The 19,022-nt window shown below is 46.9% G+C and overlaps 3 protein-coding genes across 3 annotated transcripts in view; 2 read left to right on the forward strand and 1 right to left on the reverse strand.

Moving 5' to 3' along the window:
* Positions 1 to 78: 78 nt before the first annotated feature.
* Positions 79 to 6,491, forward strand: vps16 (VPS16 core subunit of CORVET and HOPS complexes). Its single transcript, XM_007540559.2, has 24 exons — positions 79 to 539; positions 910 to 998; positions 1,204 to 1,295; positions 1,374 to 1,502; positions 1,590 to 1,734; positions 1,805 to 1,920; positions 1,994 to 2,116; positions 2,188 to 2,243; positions 2,365 to 2,454; positions 2,527 to 2,698; positions 2,778 to 2,909; positions 3,533 to 3,660; positions 3,980 to 4,015; positions 4,358 to 4,466; positions 4,531 to 4,665; positions 4,762 to 4,870; positions 4,938 to 5,035; positions 5,238 to 5,342; positions 5,417 to 5,494; positions 5,566 to 5,652; positions 5,723 to 5,805; positions 5,910 to 6,006; positions 6,088 to 6,191; positions 6,268 to 6,491. Exons 1-24 carry the CDS (start codon positions 490 to 492, stop codon positions 6,407 to 6,409), a joined length of 2,505 nt encoding a protein of 834 aa, XP_007540621.1. The 5' UTR covers positions 79 to 489; the 3' UTR covers positions 6,410 to 6,491.
* Positions 6,492 to 7,563: 1,072 nt separating this feature from the next.
* rgn (regucalcin) lies at positions 7,564 to 11,674 on the forward strand. Its single transcript, XM_007540555.2, has 8 exons — positions 7,564 to 7,645; positions 9,011 to 9,226; positions 9,296 to 9,478; positions 9,549 to 9,643; positions 9,729 to 9,843; positions 9,939 to 10,070; positions 10,738 to 10,892; positions 10,966 to 11,674. The coding sequence occupies exons 2-8, from the start codon at positions 9,064 to 9,066 to the stop codon at positions 11,014 to 11,016; spliced, it is 894 nt and encodes a 297-aa protein (XP_007540617.1). The 5' UTR covers positions 7,564 to 7,645; positions 9,011 to 9,063; the 3' UTR covers positions 11,017 to 11,674.
* Positions 11,675 to 12,059: 385 nt separating this feature from the next.
* Positions 12,060 to 19,022, reverse strand: part of fmnl2b (formin-like 2b) — a 25,707-nt gene continuing 18,744 nt past the window's right edge. Inside the window, exons 17-28 of the mRNA XM_016665088.1 lie at positions 18,932 to 18,952; positions 18,097 to 18,221; positions 17,817 to 18,019; positions 16,465 to 16,699; positions 16,325 to 16,393; positions 16,175 to 16,255; positions 15,280 to 15,409; positions 15,049 to 15,209; positions 13,981 to 14,082; positions 13,789 to 13,884; positions 13,278 to 13,401; positions 12,060 to 13,196 (exon numbers count right to left, since the gene is read on the reverse strand). Of these exons, the coding sequence (XP_016520574.1) occupies positions 13,108 to 13,196; positions 13,278 to 13,401; positions 13,789 to 13,884; positions 13,981 to 14,082; positions 15,049 to 15,209; positions 15,280 to 15,409; positions 16,175 to 16,255; positions 16,325 to 16,393; positions 16,465 to 16,699; positions 17,817 to 18,019; positions 18,097 to 18,221; positions 18,932 to 18,952 (1,436 nt within the window). The 3' untranslated portion in view covers positions 12,060 to 13,107. The remainder of the gene's footprint in view (positions 13,197 to 13,277; positions 13,402 to 13,788; positions 13,885 to 13,980; positions 14,083 to 15,048; positions 15,210 to 15,279; positions 15,410 to 16,174; positions 16,256 to 16,324; positions 16,394 to 16,464; positions 16,700 to 17,816; positions 18,020 to 18,096; positions 18,222 to 18,931; positions 18,953 to 19,022) is intronic.

Below are 19,022 nucleotides of genomic sequence, written 5' to 3' on the forward strand. Positions count from 1 at the left end.
TTTCTTAAGTAGACATAAAATCAACATCAGAAACAACTCATATCTAATAGTTTCTGTGTTTTTATCTCCTGTTTGTTTCTATTGAGTGTGTCTTCTGTCTACTTCCTGTTTGTTCAATAAAGTTCTTGGAAAGAAAGTGAGCGCATGCGCAGAAGTAAACTTTAGTTAGTAAACACAAGTCATCTGATTTATGGATGTAATAAGTGATTGAAGAAAGGTCAGGGGTCAGAGGTCAGCTTTAGGATTTAGGGTTTTTAAAGGAAATAGAAGTGGGTAGGCTTAGAGTTAGGGAAAGTGGTCCGGTTCTGGAAGTGATTCGGTTCTGAGAACGGTGGCTCCTCCGTCCTGGAGGCTCAGATCAGCTGACCCACAGCCCGTCTGTGCTGCCGAACCCCTGCCTCATCCTGCGGTTCGGTTCTGGTCAGACGGCAGAACCAGCTCCTCTGGACGGACCCAGACCTCCTCTTCCTCCTTCTCATCCTCCTCAGCATGGCCTTCATCACCGCTAACTGGAACCCGCTGGGAGACGCCTTCTACCGGTCAGTACCACACACACCTGGCGCGAAACACCTGGGGCTCCGCTCTGCAGCTGGGTCAGATCCTGCTGGGTCCGAACCTGCTCTGTTTACAGAACTGCTTTGGCCGGTCACATTAGTCACATGACTAAAGCTAGCTTCCGCCACACAGCACATCTGTCCCCCCCTTCTCTCCAGGTGAGTTCTTGTGGACCCAGACTAGAGCCGAAGGAACCATCGGATGTCTGCCTGCCAGGATCCGGGTTCGGACCGGTTCTGTTTGTCACACAGAGACCCGGTTACCTGGAATGAGCTGAAACCTGAGCAGAAATGAACAGAGTCTGGTCGGTTCTGCTGGTTCTGGTGTTAAACTGTCCCGGTTCTGTCTCTGCAGGAAGACGGAACTCTATGAGATGTTCTGGAGCCTCCGGGACGGACTGAGGGACAGTCTGATTGCAGCAGCTCCGTATGGAGGCCCAATCGGTGGGTTCTGGTTCCGATGGTTTACCTGGACTCGGTCACTTTATTCAGTTATGTAGTTATGTGGAGACATGGAGTGACTCTGGTCACAAACACAGTGAGGTTCAACCAGGCTTCATGTCTTCACAGTCTGTTACCATGGTGACACTATCAGAGTTAGAAAAGCCCCCACTCCCCCACTAGTTGTAACCCTGTTGTTGTGTCCCAGCTCTGCTCAGAGAGCCGCTCAGACGTTCCCCCAGCACTCGTCCTCAGCTGGAGATCTACTCCGCCTCCGGAGTGTCCATCACCAGCTTCCCTGTAAGGAGACGCGTCCAACACAGCACCCGTCCCAGAGTGACCTTGTGCTGTCCCTCACCTGTCTCACCTGTTTTTCAGTGGAAGAGCGGTCCGGTGGTCTACCTGGGCTGGTCCGTCAACGACGAGCTGCTGTGTGTTCAGGAGGACGGGACGGTTCTGATCTATGACCTGTTTGGGTCCTTCAAGAGACACTTCAGCATGGGACAGGTGGGTGAGGCATCGGTGAGGGACAGGTGGGTCTTGGACAGGTGTGTGTTTGTGACCCTGTAAACTGGTTCTCTTTGTGACAAACAGGAAGTGGTCCAGAGTCAGGTGTTGGAGGCCAAGGTGTTCCACTCGCCGTATGGAACAGGCGTCGCCATAGTAACGGGTTCCTCCCGCTTCACCTTGGCAACCAACATCGAGGACCTGAAGCTGCGCAGGCTACCTGAGGTCCCAGGTAAGGATGGCTGGAGGACAGCCCATCCAGGCGTCCTCTACCTGTCCCCCACTTGTTTCTGTCCCCTCAGGTCTCCAGGGCAGGCCGTCCTGCTGGGCCGTCCTCACTCAGGATAGACAGACCAAAGTCCTGGTGTCCAGTGGACCTGAGCTCTACGTCCTGGACAACACGTCCTGCACGGCTGTGGTAGGCCCTCTGCTCCTCAGACAGACAGGTGAACTGAGGACTCTCACCTGTCTCACCACCTGTCTGTCCTCAGTATCCTCCAGGTCTCAGTCCTCAGGCTGGCAGCATCGTCCACATGTCTGTCTCCTTCAGCTACAAATATCTGGCTCTGTTCACCGAGACGGGGCGCCTGTGGACCGGCTTGTCCAACCTACAGGTGGGCAGGCTGCTGTGTGGAGGGGCGGGGCCACACCTGTGTGGGATCTGACAGGTTTCTGCTGTTTGCAGGAGAGACTGAGTGAGGTGGACACCAAGCAGGCAGCGACGCCCAGACAGATGGTCTGGTACGTTGACCTTTGAACCTGTCCACCTGACCACTTTGGGCCTGTCTACCAGTTGACCTCTCTACCTCTGCACCTGTCTACCTGCCTGTCTGTTGACCTCTGAACCCATCTACCTGTTCAGGTGCCGCAGGCCGAGGTCCCAGCAGCCCTCGGTGGTGTTGATGTGGGACCGGCTCCTCCTGGTGGTGGGATCTTGTAACGACACCATCCAGTATCCTTGACCTGAGCTCAGATTGGACCCAGAGCAGGTTGTTAGTGTGGTTGACCCTTGACCCTGAGCCAGGTTCCCCCTGGAGGACCAGTCGGTGCTGGTGGGCGAACTGGACGGGGTTCGGATCATCAGCTCCAGCAGCCAGGAGCTGCTGCAGGAGGTTCCTCTGGTCTGCCAGGACATCTTCAAGATCGCCTCCATGGCCCCTGGAGCGCTGCTGCTGGAGGCCCACCGGGAGTACGAGGTATACTGGTCACACTGGTCACACTGGTGCTGCTGGTGGCAACCCAGACCCGTGGTTCTGATCCCTCCTGTCTGAGCAGAAGTCCAGTCAGAAGGCGGACGAGTACCTGAGGGAGATCAAGGAGCAGAACGTCCTGGGAGACGCCGTCCGGCAGTGTGTGGAGGCGGCCGCTCACGAGTATGACCCTGACACCCAGAAGGCCCTGATGAGGGTGAGGTCACCAGAACCAGAACCACAGCCAGAATCACAGAACCATCCAATCACTGAACAGATGCTAAGAACAGATTAATGTGTTGATGTACCAAAACTTTCTCCATCTGAACAGAAACAAAACTGAAGTTATCTTTGGATCTAAAGAGGAACAATCTAGAGTTCTAGATCTAGAGTCAGGGCACAGATTCAGATATTCCAGCTGGAAACTAGAGATCAGGCTGAACCTTCGACCTGAACCTTCAGAGCGACATAAAGATGGTTCCAAAGTCGGCCTTCTGTCACCTGAATAAACTTTAAAATCCTGCTGTTAGTTTATAAGTCACTGAACGTCTTAGAACCAAAACACATTAAAGATCTGCTGAACATAGAGAAGCAGCATTCAGAACAAACTTCCAGAAAACTGCAAAACAGGCAAAACACTGAGTTCCTTCAAATCCAGACTGAACCTGGTTTGAGCTGCTACTGAAACATAACAAATGAAACATTAATCGACATATTTAGATCACTCTGATGATGACACTCGACAAAACGTAACGTTACAGGTCTCACTGCTGCTGCTGAAATATTCTATTCAAAGTGAACTTGATTGATTGACTGACTAATGCGGCCTCTCTCCACTAGGCGGCGTCCTTTGGGAAGTGCTTCCTGACAGAGTTCAGCCCGGATCAGTTCGTGACGACCTGCAGGGAGCTGCGGGTTCTGAACGCCGTCAGAGAGAGCAGCGTGGGGATGCCGCTCACACACACTCAGTATCCTGCCCTGGTGCATCATGGGAGATGGAGTTCTGGGGTTATTTCTGTTCACAGGTTCAATTTCACTGCATATTTATTCAACACCATTTCACTTCATCTTGATTTTCAAATTTCTTTTAAAAGCAGAATTTAGATTGTTTGATCTGTCAAGATTTTTCCATAAACTGTCTTTTCTGGATATAAAGTTCCTTTTTTCAAATCTGTTTTGAATAGTTTCAATGAGTTTTTGTTTATATTTCCTTTAGTTTTGGATATTTAAACTTTTACATGGTTTATATTAGATATATGTGAGATGCTCTTTAACCTCTGACCTCAGATTTAAACAGATGACCCTTCAGGTCCTGATAGACAGGTGAGTCTCCTTGTTTCCAGGTTGGCGTGTTGTTAAAACTTGAGCTGCTTTTCACAACATTTGGTGTTTTTTAGAGGAAAATTCTTTAAAAATATTTACTGTAGGCAAAGAAGAGGTTAAAGTAGGTTGGTGGAATCAACTAACTCCCTCACTCTTTGGTTGCCTAGCAACAACCTGCTGCTAATTAAGGTTTAGCCACTGTTAATTAAAACTGATTAAAATTAAAAAAACAGCAGAGAGGAGAGAAAACTGGATAAAACAGGAAAGACTGATCTGGCCACCCTGTCCCCAACTTGACCTCTGTCCAGCTCGTCCTCCTCAGTGTCTCCTGTTGTCCCTCAGGCTGGTCTACCGGCAGTTCTACCCTCTGGCCATCGAGGTCTGTCGCTACCTGAAGATCCCAGACTACCAGGGAGTCAGTCGAGTCCTGAAGCACTGGGCGTCCTGCAAGGTAACACCCCCTGTCTCCACCTGTCTCCAACTGTCCCCTCACCTGTGTGTGTGTGTGTGTCCAGGTGCAGCAGAAGGACTTGACCGATGAGGCCATAGCCCGAGCAGTCTGCGCCAAGGTGGGAGACTCACCTGGAGTTTCGTACTCGGACATCGCAGCTAAAGCGTATGAATGTGGACGGCCGGAGCTCGCCATCAAGGTACGCTGCTGCTGCTGCCGCTGCTCTGTAGGGTTCAAACCTCAGCGTCCTCTTCATGCCGTCTGTAGTAACATGTCGGTACCTTCCACTCTGCAGCTGCTGGATTTCGAGGCCCGGTCCGGACAGCAGGTTCCTCTGCTGCTGAAGATGAAGAGGAGCCAGCTAGCTCTCAGTAAAGCCGTGGAGAGCGGTGACACCGACCTGGGTAAGCCTCAGGCTCCGCCCCCAGCCACCTGCCAGGTGAGCAAGCTGACCTGTGTGTGTGTTTCCAGTTTACACGGTGGTGACGTACCTGAAGAACGAGATGAACAGAGGAGATTTCTTCATGACTCTGAGGAACCAGCCGGTGGCGCTCAGCCTCTACAGACAGGTGAGCGCACTTGGACCTCCTGACCTCCACTTCACTATGGAGATACTGGAGGTCAAAGGTCATGACAAGGAGGCTTAGCCTTCTGAAAGCCAAAAAGTCTCTCAGGATCACTAAATCGGTCCTAGACATGTAAACAAAGACCAGGCAGATGTTTCCTGTTAGTTACCATGGAGATGAGTGACCGTGTCCTCCGTGTCTCCAGTTCTGCAAACTGCAGGAGCCTCAGACGCTGAAGGACCTGTACAACCAGGACGACGACCACCAGGAGCTGGGCAACTTCTACGTGACGTCCAGCTACAGGGACAAGGTGAGCCGCTCTCACCTGGACAGGTAGGTGGACAGCTGTCCTCGTCCTCACCTGTCCCTGCTGTCTTCGTCCAGAGGCTGGAGGGTCGGCTGGCGCAGCTGCAGAGCGCCGTGGATGAGTACAACAAGGCCAAGAACGACTTTGCTGCCAAGGTAACAGTCTCACCTGTCCACCAGGTGTGTCCATCAGGTGTGGACGGTCTCTGATGTCTCCTGTCCTTCAGGCCACGGAGGAGGAAATGCGCCTCCTTCGATTCCAAAGGAAGCTGGATGACGAGAAGGGGGCGGGACTTCTGGGACTCTCCCTGCAGGTATCTGTAAACACAGGTGACCAATCAGAGACAGGCCTGGGGTTACTGAGTGATGTCACTTTCTGTGCAGGCCACCATGGAGGCTCTGATGTCATTGGGTCTCCACAAGCAAGCAGAGCAGCTCTACAGAGACTTCAGAGTGCCGGACAAAAGGTGTGACGTCACGGCAGGCCGGGCTGTGATTGGCTGGATTGACAGAAATATTTTATTTTGAAGGTGCCTCACTTCCTGCCTCACTTCCTGTCTCACCTGCTCAGGTACTGGTGGCTGAAGCTGAAGTCTCTGGCTGAGAAGGAGCAGTGGGAGGAGCTAGAGAAGTTCTCCAAGAGCAAGAAGTCTCCTATTGGCTACCTGGTGAGAGAAGCCCCGCCCTAACAGCCCCCTTTAACACTGAACTGCATTTCCCTTGATTCCTTGCTGCCTACCTGTCCTCAGGCCTTCGTGGAGGTGTGCATGAAGAACAACAACAGGCATGAAGCCAAGAAGTACGTCAGCAAGGTCACACCTGAGCAGAAGGTCAAAGCTCACCTGGCCGTGGGGTAAGACCACACCTGTGACATCATCATGCAGTGGAGCCCTGCCCACCGCTCACTCTTCTTCCTCTTTGGCTGTCAGCGACCTGGAGGGGGCAGCGGACGCCGCCATTGAGCGAAAGAATGAAGCTGAGATGGGGGCGGTCCTCTCCAGATGCTCCGCCTCCGACCGGCTGCTGATGGACAAGCTGAACAGGGCCCGGGTCACCGCCGCCAAGAAGTGACCCAAACCGAGTCCAAGTCACCGCCCATTCCTGCAGCTAGCAGCGCTAACACAGTCCGCTAAATAAATTCTTCTGTTTCCGACCCGTTGTTCCCATTTGTGGCCTGTTCTACTAGTTTTCTGCTGGCTTCAGATTTGAACTTTGACTAGGCCACACAATCCCATGAATCTGCTTTGATCGTAACCATCCCACAGTATGATGCTGACACTATGTGGTTTGTTTGTAAAGTTACACAGTCAAGAAATAACGGCAGCAATTTGGGTTAGTCTGTCATAAGAGGAAAAAATGGGGGTTAGCTAAACCTTTGATTAACCAACCAAATATTTATCTACAAACTAAATATTTAACTCTAAACTATTTATATTTAGTTTTCTGACAATATATTTAGTTCCAAATTTAATGTTAAGTAAAAAGCTAAATATTTAGCTTGCAAACTATTTATTTTACCATCTACATATTCCAAACTAAAGGTTGTTATCTAGCTAACTACATATTAGCTAGCTAACTGCACATTTATTTTGGAGCTAAATATTTACCTGCCAAGCTACATAACTTAATGAGGAGCTAAACAGTTACCTTTGTAGCTAGCTAGCTAGCTAACTACGGTACATATGTATTTTTGGTGCTAACTATGTGTGACTTTACCGCCGTGTTTGTGGGAATGCATGTCTAGGTAGATACCTGCCACGTTTCATTTGTTTGTGAATAAGTCAGAAACTTTGAAACCCGGTGGACTTTGTGTTTGGACCGAACCAGACGTTCAATTCTGAGATATAAACTGGACACTGAGCCGCTCCGGGTCAGAACTGGCACCCATAGAGGCGGCGCCCCCTGCTGGTCTGCAGTGATTAATAAATGAGACCAACAGAACCACTCTGGTTCTGATTAGTCATTCAACTGTCTGGAACCGAACTTCAGGGATATTTCAGTGTTTTCTGGAGAAAAACCAGCTGCTTGGGTTCTGTTCAGCCAGCTGCTGGGTCAGGTGACCTCAGGCTCTTTGCTCACAGCAGAACCGAACTCAGAAGACCTGAATCTGGGCCCTGAATGGTTGATTAGTCATTCAATCTGGACTGGGTCCAGATTCGAGCATGATTTGGGCCCAGGCCAGAAGTTTGCGGGACCCAGGGGGCGGTTCGGTTCGGGGCGGAGTGGGGGCGTGGCCTGTATCAGCAGATGTACAAACAGGTCGGTTCGGCCAGAACCTCTGCAGCGAACTCCGAAGTTCTGCAACAGGTAGGTGGTTTCCTTTGGGTCCAGGTGTTCAGGTGCAGGACCGACTGGTTCCGAACCGGGCTGAGCGACCAGTACCAGAGGCGAGGTTCTGGTCCGGCTTTGAGTCCAGTTTGGTTTCATGAGACTTCTGCAGAGTTTTGTGGTGCGTTCAGGCGCAGCTCGAAAACGGGAGGCACTGGTCAGCCTCGTGTTCTGATCCGACCCGGACCAGCTCAGCTCACATCAGCAGGTCCACTTCCGCCTCCTGAAGTTAGAAGCGGAAGGAACGGAACAAGTGAAATCAGAATTGGGTCAGAATCAGAACCCTAGAGCTGGACCGCATCAGAAAAAGCTGAGTCAGGGTCTGGTTAACCTTTAACCTATCACATCTGATAGTTCTGCTGTCTGATAGTACCGGAGTACGTGTTATAGGACCGCAGTATTTCACATCTTCACATTTATTCTTGTAAGGAGGGCCAAAAGGGTCAAAATAATAATAAAAAACACTATGAAAAATAAATGTCTCATTAAATAATGTAATATGCATTGTGCATACTTCTAGAAATATACATTCATTTTAATATACATATTCACTTTTTACTTAGTGAAATAATTCTAGGTATTTTTATCTGTGGTACTATTATAGTCATATCACCTGTACAGTATCCTGTTATTACTGCAGTACTAAGAGTACTCTTAATGTACTATGATAGTATATTGCTGCCGTTGTAGCTAGAAACGGGTGAGTGAAATTTATTCACCCCTGGTAACTGGGTGAGTAAATTTCCGTGAGAAAATTCAGCAATTTTCTAAAGAAAACATGGAAATTTCTAACTTTGAAAAGTCAGGATTTTGTTTAAAAAAAAAAAAACTCAGAAATTTAGAGATTAATTTCACTTTCTTTAGAAGGTGATTGTGAAAAGTGAAAATTTCTGAGCTTGCATTGTCTAGCATTTATGATTTGTAAATTCTCTGAGCTCCAAAGTCAAATTTTGCACAAAAAAAGAAAACAATAAAATTTGAAATTAGTCTCAGAAATGTTCTACAGAAAATGTGAACATTTTTGAGTAAAGTCATACAATTTCCAAAGTCGAAAATCTCTTCAGTTTTTTTCAGCTCAGAAATTTCCACGTATTTTTCTAGAATGTTTTTTGAAAAAAAAACAAAAAAAACAAGGGAATTTGTGGTCTCCAGAAGTCAAAAATTTGCTATAAAAAAGAGATTAATCTCAGAAATTAGAAAATTCTCCGTCTGAAATTAAATGTGACTAAACTTCTCTTGTATTATGTCCATTATGACAGTCAGAAAACATAGAGAACTTTTTTAGTTTTATTCCTTCAGCTGTGTTTTGCCCCAGAGTGACCCTTCCTCTGCTGGTTTCCATAGAAACAGCCTGGTTGGCGCGCCTGCTCAGTGATTGGCTCCAGCAGACAGGTGAGATGTCGTCGGTGAAGGTAGAGTCCGTGGTGAAGGAGCACGCTCAGATCGGCGAGGGGCCGGTGTGGGAGGAGTCAGAGCAGACGCTGCTGTTCGTCGACATCGCCGGGCAGAAAATCCACCGCTGGAACTCGGCGACCAATCAGATCCAGTCTCTGCAGACAGGTGGGCGTCTCCTCGTCACCTGAAGCTGCCTCACCTGGCCGCTTGTCACCGCTCTGCTCCTCTCCTCAGCTGACACGGTGGGGTTCGCAGTCCCTCGCCGGTCCGGCGGTTACGTCGCAGGCGTGGGCTGCAGCATCGTGGCTGTTGATTGGTCGACTCAGAAGGTGACATCACTGGCCAGCGTCGAAGACGACAAGCCAGAGAACCGCCTGAATGACGGGAAGGCCGATCCGATGGGACGGCTGCTGGCAGGTATTACACGCCTGTCTGCTGCTGACTCACCTGGTCACCCATTACCATGGCGATGTTCTTCCTCCCTCAGGTACGATGAGGAGGGACGCTCAGACGGCTCAGGTGAAACCAGGATCTTTGTACCTGATGAAGTCTGACCTGTCCGTCACCAAGCTGCTGGGCCAGGTAGGCTCACCTTTCGGCGCCCCCTACAGTCTGTCTGCGTACCTGCAGCCAGTGGGCGGGGCCTCACCTGTCCCTCACCTGGTAGGTGGACATCTCTAACGGGATGGACTGGACTGCAGACCTGAAGACGCTCTTCTACATCGACAGCCTGGCTATGAGCGTCGACGCCTTCGACTACGACTCGGCCTCTGGAAAGCTGGGTAACCACGCCGTAACCATGGCAACGCCTGGAGCCTCATCTGACTCCTCCGTCCGCTTCGCTTCCATGCTACCTGTCTGTTTGTCCGTCGTCTAGGTAACCGTCGGGTGGTGTACCGGTTGGCGGAGGGGGAGGGCGTTCCCGACGGGATGACACTCGACGCCAACGGCCGCCTCTGGGTGGCGTGCTACGACGGAGGACGAGTCCTCAACATCGACCCTGCTACTGGTCAGTCAGACTGGGAGGACTGGTTTCTTGTCGTTTTAACAATTGTTTTATATTTTGAAACAAAATAACATAAAAACTATTCACTATAGTCGGCACTGAAAGGTACCAAGTACACACCCAGGTGGAACTCCTCTGTTTATTGTTTTAAATGTTTAAAATGTTTTTAGTTAATTCATAAATAAAAATTATTTTCTTCTACAGACGTTTCTGTATTTTCCTAAACATGATGGATGGATGTGACCAAGTCTGTTTTTCTGTAAAAACTCGTCAGATGGTTCTGATCCGATTTACCAGATAAAAAGAAAAATTCTTAATATTTTCTGAATTTCGGGTCAAACAGAACCAGACGGATCCAGTCATCGAGTTCAAACTGTTGGACTTTCAACCATTAAACATTTTATGGGCGCAGCTTTGATCTTTCCAGATTACAGCAGATTATTCAGAGTGACTCAGCAGGAGCCGACCCAGTAGACCCAGTGGACCCAGTAGAAAACATTTTATGGGCGCAGCTTTGATCTTTCCAGATTACAGCAGATTATTCAGAGTGACTCAGCAGGAGCCGACCCAGTAGACCCAGTAGACCCAGTAGACCAGGGCTAACACTGGTGGAATTCACTGGTTTAATCGTGTTGTTCATTGGTTAAACTGGACGTTCCTCTCCTCTCAGGTAAACGCCTACAGACGGTGTCTCTGCCCGCCACAAAGACCACTTCCTGTTGCTTCGGCGGCCCGGACTACTCTGACCTCTACGTGACCTCAGCCAGCCTGGGTCTGGACCAATCAGAGCTCCAGAAGCAGCCGCAGGCCGGGAACACCTTCAGGGTGAGAGCCCCGCCCCCCACCTCTCCTCCACCTGTCGGAGGCCTGCTTTGACCTCTGCTGTGTCTGTGTGCAGGTGACGGGACTCGGGGTCAAAGGTCAACCATCAAACGCATTCAGCGGGTGACCTGCAGGAGTCATCTGATCGTCAATAAAGCTGCTGATTAATGATCAAACTGGATCAATAAATGATTTTACACTAATCACCTGTACTCTGTAATAAAGGCAGAGCTGAGCACAATGCATGCTGGGAGTTGTAGTCTCTGACGGCGTCGTGATGCAGAAGGGTTTGTTTTATTTCCACACCGAGTGCAAAATGACAGCAACAACAACACAGACAGACAGAGAAGCTACAGAACCTTCTAGAAAATGTCTGTACACGTAGAAAACTTTGTGCTCTCAACTTTTGGAAAGTTTGGACTGAAAATAACTAAAAACGGGCCGGAGGGGAGGGACAGTGAGAGCACCACTAGTGCTGATGCTGCAGGAACAGAACAGGTTCTGCTCTGACGACCCGGGTCCAGTTGGTGATTCTTAGTGTTTACATGGATTATACAGCAGCGGGTGCAAACATGCAGCAAACGACCAAACGAGCTGCAAACGTGAAGAATTCAAACTGCAAAAAACAAAAACACCATGCAAACAAAATCAAGAGAAGAAGAAAAACCTAAAATCAATAAAACTGCAAAAAAGGAACAAGGGGGAAAAATACCACAAAATATTAACAGCGAGTATAAAACTACAACAGCGTATTGGGACCATTGTAGTAAATTTATACCAAAAAAACAACAAAAAAAATTCAGACCCAGGAGAACCGGTCTCTGAAATTCATCTTGATTGATCTCTGAAATGTTGGAGAAAAATCAGGGAAATTTCTGACTTTCAAAGGTCAGAAATTTGCTAGAAACTTTCCTGAAATTTTTAGATTAATCTCAGGAATTTTCTAGAAAATATGATGAAATTTCTGAGCTCCAAAAGTTTAAAATTTGCAGGAACAAACTCAGTAATTTACAGATGTATCTCTTAAATTTTCTAGAAAATATTTGGAAATTTTTGAGATTCAAAAGTGAAAAATTTCCAGTTTTGAAACTCCAAAGATTTCCAAGATTTTTCTAGAAGATTTCTTAGGTTAATTGAAAATTTTCTGAGTTTTTGGCAGGAATTTATGCATTTAAATTAATTAATAAATTTTTATTTACAATGTTTAAAATACAGTGTCGAATAAAATACTGCAAACTTGCTCCACTAAAACAAAAGTCCTCCAGCCCACTAGGGGGAGTCGACCAACAAATCATGTGGAGCCAGTAAAACTGGAGGAGGGAAGAAAAGTTGTTATGCTTCCCTTATCTTGTAAAAATTCAGCCTTTTCAGTTCTGCAGAAGAGCAGCATATTTGCGTTGGTAACATTCTCTGCTCCAGACTCCCTCTAGTGGTCTGGAGGAATTCTGTGTTTAGTATTTGAGGCATTCTTCATTGAGTTTCCATCTCCTGTGGTTGCAGCATTTTTCTGTTGCGTTTGGTTTTTGTTTTGTTTCCTGTTTGCAGCTCATTTCGCCGTTTGTTGGGTCCAAACTACAGAAGCCTGCTGGTTCTGCCTGCAGCACCTTTTGGACCCACCAGAGGCAGAAACACTGATTTCTAGTTGATGTTCCCGACTCTGCTGAGTCTCAGGTGGATCATCTGAGGAACAAAGGTGTTTCTTCAGGAGTAAAGGTCCAGATTGACACAGTTTGTTTGGGTTCTGGAGACCCAGTTGATTTGGGTTCTACGGCCCGGCGTTGTGGATCTGTGGGTCTGTAAGGCCAGTAAATACAGCAGAAGATAGAAGCATACGACGTAGTGAGAAGAGTTGAACCCTGTACAAGCGGACGCAGACGGAGGAACCCAGAACCACCACAGAACCTCAGACCTGTCGACCTGCAGCGCCCCCGGTGGAGGGGAGGTCTATAGCACCGTGGTAAACTCAACCCAGGAGGGTTTAATGGCACCTTACGTTTGAATCAGACCTCTACCAGCTCATGGGTTTCAGACGTTCAGGTCGGTGTTGCCTCCACCGTGTTTGGTGGCATTTGGGTTTGTTCTGAAAGCACCAGAGGTCCGCAGCAGGTCTGGGTTCCCGGCCAGCGACCAGGAAACAAAAACATGATCCGTTCACATTAACCATCAGAAAGTTCAAAGTGCTCATTGGTCCCGTTGCTCCGGAGTGGGCGTGGCCAGCTCAGTAATGCTCCTCAGAGTGGGCGGGGTCACAGAAGAAGCGAGAGCTGCGTTTGGCCGACCGGGCCGTGAAGGGAACCGTCTTCAGTGCTGAAACGACCAAACACAGCCGCCGGTCAGGAGAGCGCCGGCTGACTCCTGGCCCCATGGTTACCACAGTGACAGTGTTACCTGTGATGATGTCCTCGATGGCGCCGTCTTTCCCTTCGTACACATGGCGGCTGTCTTTGCCTTGCTTCCGTCTGAGCTCAGTGATCAGCTCCTGCTGCTGCCGCTTGCCTTTGTGCGATGGAGACTGGGAGGAGGCGGAGGGAAAGGTCAGGGGTCATGAAGGTCCAACACTTCATAAGACTAATAAACCAGAATGAGTTCCTGACTGACACAACGTAACGGACCTGCAGGGTCACGCAGGCCGACCCGGTTCTCTGGGTTTCACCACATTATTCAGTCATTTAGAAATTAAAAGTTTAAACTAAATATTTTATTAACAGGCTAAATATTTAGTTAGTAAGCTAACTAGTTAGCTACAAAGTGAATGTTTAGCTAACTCACAGCTAAACATTTAGTTAGTTAGCTAAGTAATTTGCTCCAAACTGAGTCTTTAACTCTTTACTATCTAAATATTTAGCCTACCAACATAATATTTATCTCCAAACTAAATATTTAGTTCGTTAGCTGGCACCTTGGTCTCCGCCTCCTCCTGCTGCTCCTCCTGCTCCAGTTTCTCCAGCAGCATCTGCTCCTGGCGCCTCCTCTGCTCGTTCTCCTCCTCCGCCACCTAAACACACTTCCTGTTAGTTCAAACGTCCACTTCTTGTTACAAATGTGGGAGGGGCTTCCGGTCAACAGGCCACGCCCCCATCCTGGCACTCACCCTGTAGGCCTTGATGAAGCGGACAAAGATGGGGAAGAAGACGGATGGCGGCATCGTTTTGGAGCTCTCTCCAAAGAACTTCACGGCGTCTTCAAAGGCGTCCTGCAGATCAACCACACAACACAAACATGACTGGAGTTACGGTAACAGTCAGTCAGTACGGTAATCAGAGACCAGAGGACTCACTGGCAGCTGGGGTTAAAACCAAACACCTTACTGTGACGGCGAGTTATAGGGTCACTATGGGTAGAAAAAAAAGTAAATTTCTGCCAAAAAATCTGAAATTTTCTAGAGAAAACAAGGACATTTACTAGAAACAAAAATCAGAAATTTTGAGATAAATCTCAGAAATGTTCAATAAAAACCCGCCTGTAAATTTCTGTTTCTAAATTCCAAAATTTTCGACTTCAGAAATGTCCATGTTTTCTTCTTAGGATACTTCTGAGATTTTTTTTTTAGCAAAGATTAATCTCTTTGGATCTCTTAGGAAAATCTAGGACATTTCTGAGTTGAACAATTGAAGTAAAAAAAAAAACTCAAATATTTATAGTAATCTCAGAAATGTTCTTGAAAAGACAAGGAAATTTATTAGTTTCAAAAGTCAAAACTGAGAAAATGTTCAAAAGCCGAAAAGTTTTGAATTCAGAAATTTCAGTTTTTTTTCTGAGATTGATCACAAAATTTCAGATTTTTTTTGGCAGAAATTCCCTTTTTCTGTATACGTGTGAACGTTAACATTGAGTTGGGGGCGTGGCCAGCAGCAGCTTATTTGCATTTAAAGTGAGAGATCAGAAAAAGCAGAACTGATCAGACTAAAATCTAATTTTCTAAAAATGATTTTGTGCAAAAAATGTAACAAACATGATTTGTTTAGGCCACTGACCGATCCTAGCCTGTTCAAGGAATCAAAATATGCGAACTTTAAGATTATCTTAAGATCTGTCACTGATTTAAGATTGTTGGGAAAATTGGGTCAGAAATCCTCCTAAAGATTTGAACTCAACCTGACATGGCGTCATTTTAGTGTCATAGTTCGTCAGAGTGATGTTCTAACCGAGTCGGCCTCACCTGCGCGATGCGAGCGTCCTCCTGCAGCTTGTTGAGGCGGGACTCGTTCCTGCTGATGAAGTCTTTCAGTGTTGCATTGTGGGAAACGCTGAACTCCCTCCAGGTGAGCTCCATGCCGCGCTGCAGCTCCTTTACGTCACACAGGACGTTCTCCAGGCTCACTGCAAAGACCAGGCAGGTGAAGACAGGTCAGCCGGGCTCTGCTGCGCTGTGATTGGCTGACGGACTCACCTGCGGCGGCTTTGTCCACGTAGTGCAGCTCGTTGTAAAACAGCGTGACTCCGGGATATTTCTCTCGCACCACGTTGGAGATGTAGTGGAGCAGCGTTTGCTTCCGGTCCGTCGATTTGGTCTCCAGCAGCTGAAAGCAAACAGACCTGATATCTGAACCTGGGGTGCACTTACTTTTCCATCCATAGAGCATGAAACATGACGCATAAGGGCCACAGCAGGGAGGAGAGGAGGAAATATCCGCCAAAAAACACTGACATTTTTAGATGACTATCAGACATTTTAAGATAAATCTCATTAATTTTCTAGAAAAAAAAAACATTGAAATTTCTAACTTTCAAAAGTTGAAAATTTGCAGAAAAAAAAATCTCAAAGTTTAAGATTAGTCTCAGAAATTTTTAAAGAAAAAGTTGGAAATATCTGAGCTTGGACAGTAAAAAAATTGCAAGAAAAAAAGTTTAATTTCTTTTACTTTTGAAGCTCAAACATTTCCAAATTTTTCTAGAAAATTTCTGAGATTAATCTCAAAATTCTAAAAAAACCCAACACATTTTTGGGGGATTTTTCTGTGTTTTAAAAGTTGAAAATTTTCAGCAGCAGAAAGGGAAACTCCACTGCATATAAGTGTTAGCAAGTTTGTCATTGTCATTTTCATCCTAAAACACCAACATTTCCAGTAAAAACATGTTGAAGTCGTGCTGCTCTTCCTTTATTTTAGTTTTTGGTTACCTCTGATTGATTTTTAATCTGATTTTATGGAGTTTGTCTGTTTGAGTCAACGATTAATTATTTGCTAAATTGGTTTTAATTGATGAATCGTTTCATTTCCTCGTGTTTGAGCGCCCTCTCCTTGCTGCCGCCCCGGGTATCTGCCCCTGTGGTGTGAACGGGTTACCAGGTCCAAGCTCTGCAGTTTGAAGCCGTACACGGCTCCCCTCTTGCTGCTGTTCATGTAGTTCCCCAGAGCCAGGATGATCTGCGCCACAAACAGCAGAAACGTTACCTCAGATCGCTTCAGGCTGGAAATCAAACCAAACGCACCGACCTCCAGGATCTTCTTCAGCTTCTGAGACGATTTGATGGACACCGACGCGGCGATGATGGCGTGGAGTTGCTGAGAAGGAAGCACAGTCAGTCAGTTTTGGGTTTTCTCTGAACCTCTGCAGTGTTTTTTGGTTTCCTTACCGGCGTCAGCATCTGGATGTTGTCTGCGTAGTTTCCCATGAAGGTCATGATGGTCATGCGCTGGCTGAGCCGCTCGATGCGGCTGAACTGCATCATGAAGCGGTCCTCGTCGCTCAGAGCCTCCAGCGGCTTCCTGTCCCTCTCGTACTGCCGAAGCAGCTTGACCTCGGCCTCCGTCGGGATGAAGCGCGTCAGACACTCGACGAAGTCCACAGGAACGGTCCGGAGGTCGAACCTGCACAGGAACATCACCGTCGCTACACGATTCTCCTTTTTCTACCATTTCATGCATCTAACATTTATTAAAATCAACAATTTTTGGTTCTACTTTAGAAATATTGGCACGTAAATTTGAGATAATTTTCCTTTGTGCTAATGTTCCACCATATATGGGACTTTTTGATGATATAAGTCAAACTGAGGCATAATGAGGTGTATTAGGATCATTGTAGATAAAAAAAATGGACTAAATTTCTGCCAAAAATCTCAGAAATGTTTTAGAAAAAAACAGAAAATTTCAAAATTCCAAAGTAAAATATATTTAAAAAATCTGAATTTTTGACATTAATCTCAATTTTTCTTAAAAAAACAAAAAACAAACAAAAAACAAAAAAAACGGACATTTTTGAGCTTGAAAACTTAAAAATGTGGGGAAAAAAATTGAAAAATAAGCAAGTAAAAAAAAAAAAACCAAGAACATTTTAAAAAAGATCTCTGAGATGTTCATGTTCCAAAAGTAAAACGTATTTGAGACAAAATTCTGAAATTTTGAGATTAGTCTCAGAACTTTTCTAGAAAAATAGAAAATTTATGAGGTGCAAAAGAAAAACATTTCCAGAAAAAAACGAGAAACTGCTGAGTTTCATAAGTCGAATCAAACTTTTGACTTTTGAAACTCAAAAAATTTTCCAAACTTTCTCTAAAAATGTCTGAGATTGATGTTAATAGTTCAGATTTTTTTCTAGCAAATTTTTGTAGCTCAGAAATTTCTTTGGTTTTTCTAGAAAATTTCTCAGATTCATTTAAAAGTTTCTGAGATTTTTAGCAGAAATGTACTTGTTTCCTTTCTTTCTAAAATCGTCCTGACACGTCGTAGCGCTCCTGTGTGAAGTGCAGTCAGTAGGGGGCGCAGTACCGCCACTCCGACTGAATGCGCTCAGTGGAAGTAAACATGGAGAGTATCTTGTGATTTTAAAGTTGCTGTCCAACCAGAAGCAGCAGATTATAATCTTAATCCTCATTATCGTCGGCCATGTTTGTAGTTTTTCTTCTGGTTGCTGCGTATCGATGCAACCTGGCCATGCAGACCGGATCGGGTCGGATCCAGAGCCTCATGTCCGGTGTGGACCTACGTGTGGATGGCTCGGCAGATGACCTCTGAGGCCTGGCCGGCCTTCCTCAGGGTGATGGCCAGGTTCTTGGCCCGGTTGGCCTCCAGCAGCGACACCTTGGACGGGGCTTTCTGGGGCAGCTTCTGCCGGGACAGCGTCAGGTCCACGGCCGGGCCCTGGGCCTTGGTCTTGAACAGTTCCTCGAAGCCCTCCATGTCCAGGTCCTGGAGGCAGACGGACAGCGGCGTCATGCAGCAGGTAGAGGGCGTCTGGAAGCCTGACCTCTGACCTCTGAGTTTACCTGCAGGATGGACTCGTCGTCGATGTCGTTGAAGACGGTTCCGTTGATCTGGCTGGGCTTCAGGGCGACCCAGTTCAGCACCGGCATCCGGAACTTGGTCTGGATCGGTTTCTTGATCTTCACGGCTGCAGAGGAAAGTTCAGAGGTCAAGCAAAGACTCGATGATTAATGTGAGATTCAATCAAAATGTTTTCTATTGCTTCAACACATTGTCTCTGAGCTATCTCCACCCGAAGAGGAACTTTTATGGGTTTTATCCCCAAAAACATTTCAGCATTTCCTCCCCAGAAACCAGAGCTACCATCCCGACAAATCTGCTTTCATGAACCGAACTGACATCCGGTAAACTCGCTTCGATCGGGACCAAAAACATCTGTTCCATTTCCAGACAAAACAGCCAAACACTTTGGAAAACCTGTTCCCCTCCTGGCCTGTGGGGGCGCTGCAGCAAGAACCACTGAAGGAAACAACAAGAAAGCCTCTGAGGAAGACAGTGAGAGAAAACTCCTTCACTAAATGCAAACAAAAATGGAGGCGTCAGATTTTAGCTACTATTTATCTTTGATAAAAGACTTAAGTATTAGGCCCTTGTAGAAAAAAAGAGAGAACATTTCTGAGTTCAAAAAGGTGAAAATTTGAGATGACAATCTGAAATTCTCTCACATGTCTGACCTGAACCCAGAGGTCAGAGGTCAGGACTCTGTAAAGGTCATATCTGAACTGTTTTATCACAGATGGATGGGAAATGGGAAACTGGAGACTGAAACCAGTTTGGTTTCCAGTCTCCAGCTGGTGGACGGATGGAGTTAAAGGTATAAAAACGATAAAAACGTACAGAACAACTTGAGCGGACCCTCTGGCAGCAGAACAGAGGAGAAAACGGGTTAGTGTCAGAGGTCAGCCCTTCCAGTTACCATGGCGACGGG

Source organism: Poecilia formosa, unplaced genomic scaffold (assembly GCF_000485575.1).
Source record: "Poecilia formosa unplaced genomic scaffold, Poecilia_formosa-5.1.2 Scaffold548, whole genome shotgun sequence".
In the NCBI taxonomy this organism is placed as follows: Eukaryota; Metazoa; Chordata; class Actinopteri; order Cyprinodontiformes; family Poeciliidae; genus Poecilia; species Poecilia formosa.